Genomic DNA, 9,892 nt, shown 5'->3' with positions numbered 1-9,892 from the left:
GAGAGAAAGAGAGAGAGAGGGGGGGAGAGAGGGAGAGAGAGAGAGGGGGAGAGAGAGAGGGAGATCAGGTCGGCCGGTGGTCAGCTGTCAGCGACTGTTAGTTCAAACAAACACACACACTTGTATTGTTTTATAAAAGGCAGATGTGCTCAAAGCAGATGTTGTAAAATTCTACATTTTTCCATAATTTAAGCAAAACAGCTGAAAAAAATAACTGACAAAAGATTAAAAATATATTCATGTATATGTTTCAATATTCAGACGTGTGATGAATGTCTACAGCTGGAGGGGGTGGTGGTGGTGGTGGTGGGGGGGGGGGTATCTGGTAACCACCTTATATTCAGAAGGTCACATATTTAATATTTAATATTTAATAGGAGCAGCAGCCGTTTGTTCTGCTGAAACCAACAACCTCCGTCGTTCTCTGGAAGGATTTCAGAATAAATCAAGAAGACGTGACGGCGCTCAGAAAGGTGAGAAGAACCTGACCAGCTGTTTCTGAAGCTTTTAATCAACAAACCGCAGGAAATAAAGGAGGAAGATATCGACAGTTATTTTAAGACCTCACAGAAGCTCTAAATTTGGATTTCTTCAGGCTGATCTGAGGACAGCAGACGTCTCACCAACAGATCTGAGGATAATCGGAGCCGATGCACTGTGACGATGACGACGATGATGATGATGATGCGATCAGAACCGAAAGCGAGTTTCAGACACGACAGAGACACAAGTGTGGCGTGCAGAGACTGAATATACACACAGTATATATATATATACAGTATATATATATATATATATATATACACACACACACACACACACACACACACACACACACACACACACACACACACACACACACACACTCACCACTTCCAGATCTCCTTCAGGAGGCAGCTTGCGGTTGTCTGCGTTGTGTTCGGCTTGTCGTCCTCCGTCGTTGTGACTGTTGGCCTCCTTCTCCTTCTGCTCGAAGTACTCCAGGAAGGACGGCTTGGCCAGCTGGATGGTCTCGTCTCTCCCTGGAGACAAAAACACACAACAAACAGTGAATACTACGGCACAAAGACACATTTACAGCTCCTGAGACTGCAGGTCAACAGGTCATGACTCTCCGACTGATGGGGAACATAAACTCCTCGCAGGGTTTAACATTTCTGGATGAATTAATGAAGAACTCTCCGTGTTCACTGAAGATATTCAGACTTTAACCGTAATCTTTGTGTTAGTGACGAGAGTGAAAAACACACTTTTACTACACGATGAATCTAAAGCTTTTAAATCAGCAGAATCCTTCTGCACGAGAATGAAAACTTTAGATGAGGGTGAAAGCAGGAAGGGCCCTCAGATGACCCCTCAGAGCTGCAAGTACAGACGAGAGTTTCCCTTCAGGGACCAATGAGGTGTTGCAGTATTAAAGCTGCATCAAGCAGCCAAGATGACCAGAGAACATCTTCATTAACTCCCTCTGGATCGATACCAGCGAGTCGCTCGTTTTAAACTCACTTATAGAGGAAAAAGAAAACACAACAGAGGTGAGTGTTCTCAGTCTGCTAACAGGAAGTGAAATAATAATGAGGATGTATGTTTCACGAATAAAACACAGCAGACTGTTTTAACTTTACTAAACTGTTGAACAACGTTTACTCGTGTTAGACGCACAAAAATAAAAAATCAGAGGAGACAAAACACTTTTGTTTATGAAGCCGAACGGACACAAAACAAATCGGTCTAAACTACAAAGACTACACAGAAAATATTATAGTTTGCCACCAAAGATTATAACATGCAAACAACATTCCCTGATTTGGTTTAAAAATGATCAAATCCCCTGATTTACCTGTCTGGAAAAGACCCAAAAGAACCCTTTGTATAGAATACTATATTCTTTTGATCAAATACCTCAATATCAATATAACTGATATTGAAACAGCAAATAATAAAGAAGCTACAACAGTCTAGTAAATTCAGGATATGACATCACTTTACTGTAATGGAGCCTCTAAAACCAGGAAAATATAACAATGACATCACAAATAACTATCTAACCTGTTATTAGTTTATTAGTATAAACTAGAGGTAAAAAAACCCAACTAAAATCACCTTTCAGTCGGTCACTGATCTCTCTCTAAAATAAGAAGTTAAACTGAAACCTTCACAGCATTTTTAATACAACTATGAATCCAGTTTAAAGACTCTCTCACCATCATGTTGACCAAAAACATCTAAGTATGATAAAGTACCAGTCGACTCAATATGATCTCAAATTACTTACTAATAAATCAAAGTTTTTTAAAGGTTTCCAAGCAGAAAAAAAAACAATAAATCCTGATGATTAATATAAGACAGACATGCATTTAAAAAAAAAAAAAAAAAGGAGAGAATGGATGGATGGATGGTTTAGACAATAAAAAATGAGGACTCACATTTAATAAAAACTTTGTCCAAAACGGACACTTTGAAATCATGAGTCTGTGATTAAGAGATTTATTTTAAAAGAAGAAAGAAGCTGAGTCATAAAAACATAAAGACGAGAATATGCATATTTAATTTGATTAGTTTGATTGATGGCTTTAATAAGCTGCTGCCGAGTTACCGTACACACACACACACACACACACACACACACACACACACACACACAGTTCATACTCTCACCATCAGGTCGACCTTCAACGGGTCAATAAATTAATATCCAATGATGAGGTGATATGAACAGACGGGTAATAACTGGAATGAAAGGATTTAGATTTGTATCGTTTGTTGTGCAGCTTTTACGTCACACAGGTCAAAGATGTAAGAAAGTATTTTGCTGATATTCATCATCTGAAGTAATAACAATGTCTTGTTTGTTCCCTGCAGAGTTTACAGTCAGCAAAAATTAAGAATCCGGGAAGTAGAAGAGTTTCGATGTCTCGCTCCCGCTGATGTTTCAGCAGCGTTGACGTTCGCCAACAGAAGTTTTTGTAACAACAGAAAAGGTCACTGTACTTTAATAAATGACATTTAAACTAATAGTGTTCATGAAACCAGCTTCATTTGTCGTGAAAATTCATATTTTGGGCATTTTTTTGGTCAAATAAAACAATCAGTAAATGTACTAAAAATGTATGAAACGATGTCACATTTAAAGAGATTCACATCTGAAGATTATCAATTATATTGATATTCATTATAAAATAAGTGCTAAATTCACACTGTCGAGACAAAACGGCCCAAAATACGAGGAACATCTTCAGTTTTCTGTTTTATCATCTAAATGAGAGCACCAAACATTTATGAAGCCAAAAACATATCGTGATTAATTCTCGTTAATCGTGAGGTTTATCATTTTATCCAGAATCGTGCCGCCTTTGAAAAGAGTAAAAAAAAAAAAAAAGTATGAAGGTTGCAGCAAAGAATCAGATTAAATCAGAAAGCTCCGATTCCACCGTGTGTTTCTGGCTCTGAGGCTCATTAAGGCCAAACATCCCATCTGTGATGTCACTGGTTGATTAAAATCAACTTACAGCCCGACGTCCCTCTGAAGAGAATCAACGACCGTTTGTTCGGCTGCCAGGAGCGCCGACATCGGAAAAGTCCCCGTTTGAGGACACCAGCCGCGGTTTTCCCAACATGGAAGAGAGGTTTTTTTTATTTCCAACACGATCAGATGACAGAAGGTCGGACTCATAAAAACCCTGCCGTGATCTCACGTCTCTTTGATTCCTGTTGTTTTGTAACTCCGGAAATTATCCGACCGATCAGAGATTCTTTCCAGCTGAGCTTCACTTTCCTTTAAACCGCTAACCTGCTGGGCTTTTTTTTTTCGGTCGCCATGCCAACGCCACATGGAGGCCAGCGAGCTCGTGATAGGCGGGGTTTTTTCTGCGTGTACACATTTTTATGATGTTGTCTGTCGAGAAGAGGGAAAGATTGAAGGTTGTTATTAAAGAGAGACGATGCAAACACGATGACGTCTTGAAAATCTCTCAGCTGCTGAGAAAAGATTCTTTCAACGTGGACGGGAGGAACCGGGAATCGAACCAACGACCTTACAATCACTGGACGACCTGCTCTCCTGTCGGAGCCACAGAAAGTTCATTAAAAGTAGTCTGAAGTGTTTATAATTGTAGTTTTGAGAGCTCTATTTCAGAATAAGTCTTCTCCAGCCTTGAAGTGGATGTTTTACAGATTCTTTTATCTGTTTCGAACTAAAGCCGCTCAGATGAAGACGAAGATGCTCATCAGGGAAAGCAGACTGAAATTTACTAGAATTAAGTCAAATGATCTGCCTGAGGAACACTAAAAGATCCATTTATACTAAATAAAAGATCAACGACCGATTTTCTCTGGTTTCTGGAAGTCTTGCGTGCTGCGATGGTAAAACAGTTATTCAACTTCTTACTGTTTCTTTTCTCAGTTTTGGATTATAATCATCACATTACATTAAAATACCTTTAAAATGATATAAATCTGACAGTGAAGCTATAGTAGGTTAGTTGCTGTGATAAAACACTCTGGTGTCGTAGCTACGAGTTATAATGGCCGGTTTAAATCCAAATATAAGATTATTTTACTAGATTAGATCCACATATTTTGCAGCGCACATTTAGGAGCAGATTTTTGACACATGCAACGAGATCCACGTCCCAGAGCGCTTTTATTAAGTGACAAAAAAAATATTTATATCATCAAAAACCTGCTGATAAACTGAAACAATAGAGAGAGATGCTGGTTTTCCTCGGAGCATTAGTTTGATTAGTAAACAGCCGAGTCGGATGAAAAATGAAGTCATGACAGCGACTGTCTGAGTGATTAATTTGACCGCACACCAACGGCTTTCATGAAAAAGATTCTTGTGACATTTATTGCAGGCCTCCATCTTTTTTCCTTCTTCTACACTGACAGCTGAGGCAGAAACAGAAAAGAGGAGGGGGGTGGGGGGGTTTCAGACGGCTTTACTGGAAGCAACGGGAAGTTAAATACTATTGTTACGTTAAACTGAAACACTGCTGAGCTAATGAGGCCAAAACACAGAAATAAATAAGAGGCGTCGGTTCTTTCTGCGTTATTTTTCCCTCCGACGCCGATCTGCTCTCCCGTGTGTTTGTTGGGCCTTTTTTCTTTTTCTTTCTTCGACCAATCACAGCATCACAGCGGTCGCATCGCGGCAGGAAGTCCACGTGTTTACTTTGAGTTAAAAAGGTAGAAAAATGCTGCTGGTTTTTTTTTTTTCATGGTGGAAGTTCAGAGGTTTAAAAGGATTAATGGGGTTTATTTTAGTTTAGTTTGTTGGGTTGTGACGGCTCAATGAAATAAAGTATTTGCCGGCTACATGATCTCATTGCTTTATTTCCTACATTTTGAAACGACACCCGTTGATACTTCAAGCTCTGCTCCAGCGAGGGTCTGAACTCAAACTAAAGCAGCAGAACACTTTCTCTCATTAACAGAATAAAAATTTTAAAAAAATTAAACAATTAAACAAAAAGCAGCTGCTGTCAAGTTTACGGGATGACTCGGCAAAGAAAAATGAGAAGCTTCTGATGTGGATTGCAGTCTATGAGAGTTAGCGGCTAATCAGTGAGAATTAAAAGGCTTTTGATTTTTCAGGACCATTAGGAAGGATCGATATCTGATCTCCGTCCTCGGGGCCCTTCAGCGTCGGGCCGTGGTCATTAGTATGGGACACACACAAACACAAACACAAACACACACACACACACACACACACACACACACACACACACACACACACACACACACAACTGGAGGATATTGAGGTTCTGATGTAATTATGAAGTCTAAATGTTCCTGTGTTAATGCAGTTTAAACTGCCGGCAGTGGAGATCCATACTAAGTCAATAAGTAGGACATCAGACAGGAGACACTGTGTGTGTGTGTGTGTGTGTGTGTGTGTGTGTGTGTGTGTGTGTGTATGTATGTAGTGTGTGTGTGTGTGTGTGTGTGTGTGTGTGTGTGTGTGTTTAAATTGTCACTGTGATTATGATGTGTTCATATCAAGTGGAGAACGGCGCATGACGTCCCCCGCTGGCTGTTTTAAAGTTTCCGGTCTGACATCTTGTCTCTTGTGTGTATGTTAGTGACGGTGTCTGTTCAGCCGACCTTGTGATACTTGTGTGTGCGTTTAAATCCAGCAGCGACGTCACCCATCGATCAATAAGTTCACTTCCTGTTTAAGAAACTAAAGACACACAACAGGCTTCAGTCCACCGGTGGGGCAGCTGATGGTCACACTCTGCCCTCTAGTGGATAAAAGAAACTCTGCAGCTGATCCAAGAATCTTTGTCAGAAAAGGACCAAAACATTTAATCTAATAAGAATATCCAAACAATAAGTAATGATTGATCACACATTCATTCTGCAGCAGGACAACGAGCCCAAACATCACAAACTACCACGTTCAGCCAGCAGGAGAACAAGAACCCCTCATCATAGAGTCCGTCTGGATTAGAGAGACAGAAAACACTGAGGAGGTTTAACTTCTAACCTGGATTTGATTTAGTTTTTTCCATTTCCTTAAATCTTTGATTTTCACTGATATTCATTCGATCTATTTCCCAGCCTGAATATGTGGTGTGTGTGTGTGTGTGTGTGTGTGTGTGTGTGTGTGTGTGTGTGCGCTCAGAGGGACGTACTCTTCATCGTCCCGGCCTCCTCCTCGTCCTCGTCGTCAGAGTTGATGACCATGGTGCCGAGGTGCGACTGCAGGGTCCCGGTGTCCTCGTGTTCGATCATGGTCCGAGCCGTGCTGCCGAGGGAACTCGATAACGACCCGGCTGCCCGGATGGTTCCCAAGTCGCCGGTTCCCGCCCGCACCATCGTCCCCTGGTCCACCTCGTCCTCGTCCTCAAAAACACACAGAGAAGAGGGTGGAGTCAGTTCACAGGCATCGAACTCAACAACCCACAGCAGATATCAACTTCTTAAAAACCTCGATTTAAGTCTGAAACGTTAAAAATCAGAAGCAAACGAACGAGTTCCTGTTGCTCGTTTTGTAAACGTTTGATCACGTGACCACCGACGGAGACCGTCCACCCCGACGGTCTCCGTCCACCCCCACCCCGACGGTCTCCGCCCACCCCGACGGTCTCCGTCCACCCCCACCCCGACGGTCTCCGTCCACCGTCTGGCTTCACGTGTTCCGACTGTTTAACGACGTACCGAGTTGTCCTTGTCGTCGTCGTCCTGCTCCCTTTGCTCCGCCTCCTCTTGTCTCTTCAGGTTGATCTCCATGGCGTCTGTGATGAGCGCTCGGAGGACGGAGTTGGGTTTGGCTGACTTGATGAAGGGATGCTGAGGAGGAGGAAGAGAGAAACGTAAACACTGATGAAGAGGACGGCGCCGAGATGTTTCTCATTTCCTGACACGTACAAGAAGCTGAAGATAAATCATTACGGCTCTTAATCAGAGTTGCAACCTAGTTTTCACTAATTAAGAAGATGCACTAGAAAAAAAAACGCATTTAAACATGAACAACTGTAATAATTATGAATTGAATTAATCTTCTGCCACTAAATCGTGTAACTTCCTCTGTTGTGTGATAAAAAAATGATGGTTTTGATTTTCTCTGCCTGTTTTCCAGCTTTCTGACTGAAGACACGTCGTCTGCTGTGAATAAAACAGATCCGGTAAAGTCCTTCTACCTGCAACAGCTGAGTGGCCGTCGCCCTGTTGTCTGGGTTTTTCACCAAACACTGTTTCACAAAGTCGTTGAAGGGAGATGACCACAGATCTGGATTCCTCAAGGTCGGAGGAGGGTTGGTGGGAATCATGAAGATGGCCTGGAGGAGAAAGAAGAGATATCAACTGTCTTGTGTTCAGACCTTCCCTCCTTCTTTCTGTCGTCTTTACACACACACACACACACACACACACACACACACACACACACACACACTTCCTCACCCTCATCGGGTGGATGTCTGCGTAGGGCGGTTTGCCCTCGGCCATCTCGATGGCGGTGATTCCCAGAGACCAGATGTCGGCCACGCAGTTGTAGCCGATCTCCTGAATGACCTCCGGCGCCATCCAGAACGGCGTCCCGATCACCGTGTTCCTCTTCGCCATCGTGTCCTGAGGACGAGAGAGGAAAACAGTAAAAAGGTGGACAACGTCTTTACAGTTATGATGTTGGATGACTTGAATATTTCAACCAGGTCTGTGATGTCAAATCTGTTTTCAGGTATAAAACTATGTCATGTTTTCTTCTTTTTTTTTCACCAGTATGACACCTAAACTAAGAGCTAATTTGCTTTCTTCCCTTTGTGCTGTATTTATGTTGAACTTCCAGAAGTTTTTAACTAAATTTGTGTTTCATAGTATTTCACTTCCACCGTTCGTTCAGATGGAACAAATTATTTAAATTTTCCCATTTAAAAACACATAAAATACATCGAACACAAGTCTACATTAAATATTAGTTTATCTTACGGTGTTAAACTAAATGATCTAAAATGAGTCAACATTAAATATGAGCTGTTCGTACCGTGAGCTGTCCAGCGACTCCGAAGTCGGCCAGCTTGGCCTGCCCCTCCGTGTTCAGCAGGATGTTTCCTGCCTTGATGTCTCGGTGGATCTTCCTCCCGAAGTGAAGATACTCCAGACCCTTCAGAGTCGACTGCACGATGGCGGCGATCTCCTCTTCTGTCAGCTGGAAGACACGAACACACAGAAAGAGAGATCAGGAGAGAGAGAGGGACGAGTTTCATTGTGGATCTTATTATTATTAAAAAAAAAAAAAAAAAGTCTGATGATGAATATGATGCATGATAATGACGGGATGTTGTTAGCAAACATGGCAGATAAACCTCAAACTTTCCAATCAAAGCAAAATGCAAAATCTGCAAGATGAGCAACTTCAATAATCAATATTCATGTTAAAAAAAAAACAAAAAAAAACTTTTTAATGATTCAGATCCGAATTCAGATTTTTTTTAAAGTGTCACTCACATCGAAGTGGTTAAAATCAACTGCAGTGTGTCGCATCTGTCTGTGCCACTCTCACTACATTCACAGTGTGTGTGTGTGTGTGTGTGTGTGTGTGTGTGTGTGAGAGAGAGAGTGTGTGAGAGAAAGAGAGAGAGAGTGTGTGAGAGAGAGAGAGAGAGAGAGTGTGTGTGTGTGTGTGTGAGAGAGAGAGTGTGTGAGAGAAAGAGAGAGAGAGTGTGTGAGAGAGAGAGAGAGAGAGAGTGTGTGTGTGTGTGTGTGTGTGAGAGAGAGAGTGTGTGAGAGAAAGAGAGAGAGAGTGTGTGTGTGTGTGTGAGAGAGCGAGAGAGTGTGTGTGAGAGAGAGAGAGAGAGTGTGAGTGTGAGAGAGAGAGTGTGTGTGAGAAAGAGAGAGAGAGAGAGAGAGTGTGTGTGTGTGTGTCTGTCTGTCTGTCTGTCTGTCTGTCTGTGTGTGTGTGTGTGAGAGAGAGTGTGAGTGTGAGAGAGAGAGTGTGTGTGAGAAAGAGAGAGAGAGAGAGTGTGTGTGTGTCTGTCTGTCTGTCTGTCTGTCTGTCTGTCTGTCTGTCTGTCTGTGTGTGTGTGTGTGTGTGTGTGTGTGTGTGTGTGTGAGAGAGTGTTAAGTTACCGTCTTGTTCCGTATTCGGATGATATCAGAAACTGATCCGGCGCCACAATATTCCATGACGATCCACAGGTCACTGTTTTTGAAGTAGCTGCCGTAGTAGCGCACCACATGTTCACTGAAAACACACACACACACACACACACACACACACACACACACACACACACACACACACACACACACACACACACACACACACACACAGAGTTAACATTGGCGTGTAGTCCGCTGCTGTTCCTCGTTGAGACGAGGTTTTATATTTCATAGTTGAGACATCCGATCAGTGGCAGGTTTACACCAACAGTCTGGTCCAGTG

General features: G+C 42.3%; 1 protein-coding gene across 1 annotated transcript in view; it reads right to left on the bottom strand.

Moving 5' to 3' along the window:
- Positions 1–9,892, bottom strand: part of LOC138210432 (serine/threonine-protein kinase 3/4-like) — a 20,662-nt gene that overhangs the window by 4,625 nt on the left and 6,145 nt on the right. The window contains exons 4-10 of the mRNA XM_069169591.1: positions 9,577–9,691; positions 8,492–8,656; positions 7,912–8,079; positions 7,650–7,787; positions 7,168–7,299; positions 6,642–6,852; positions 871–1,022 (exon numbers count right to left, since the gene is read on the bottom strand). Coding sequence (XP_069025692.1) covers positions 871–1,022; positions 6,642–6,852; positions 7,168–7,299; positions 7,650–7,787; positions 7,912–8,079; positions 8,492–8,656; positions 9,577–9,691 — 1,081 coding nt within the window. The remainder of the gene's footprint in view (positions 1–870; positions 1,023–6,641; positions 6,853–7,167; positions 7,300–7,649; positions 7,788–7,911; positions 8,080–8,491; positions 8,657–9,576; positions 9,692–9,892) is intronic.

Source organism: Embiotoca jacksoni, unplaced genomic scaffold, assembly GCF_022577435.1.
Source record: "Embiotoca jacksoni isolate LCO1_2020_lvr unplaced genomic scaffold, fEmbJac1.0.p SCAF_46, whole genome shotgun sequence".
NCBI lineage: Eukaryota > Metazoa > Chordata > Actinopteri > Embiotocidae > Embiotoca > Embiotoca jacksoni.
Note: the sequence above shows the minus strand (reverse complement) of the source record. Positions and strands in the feature narration are given on the sequence as shown.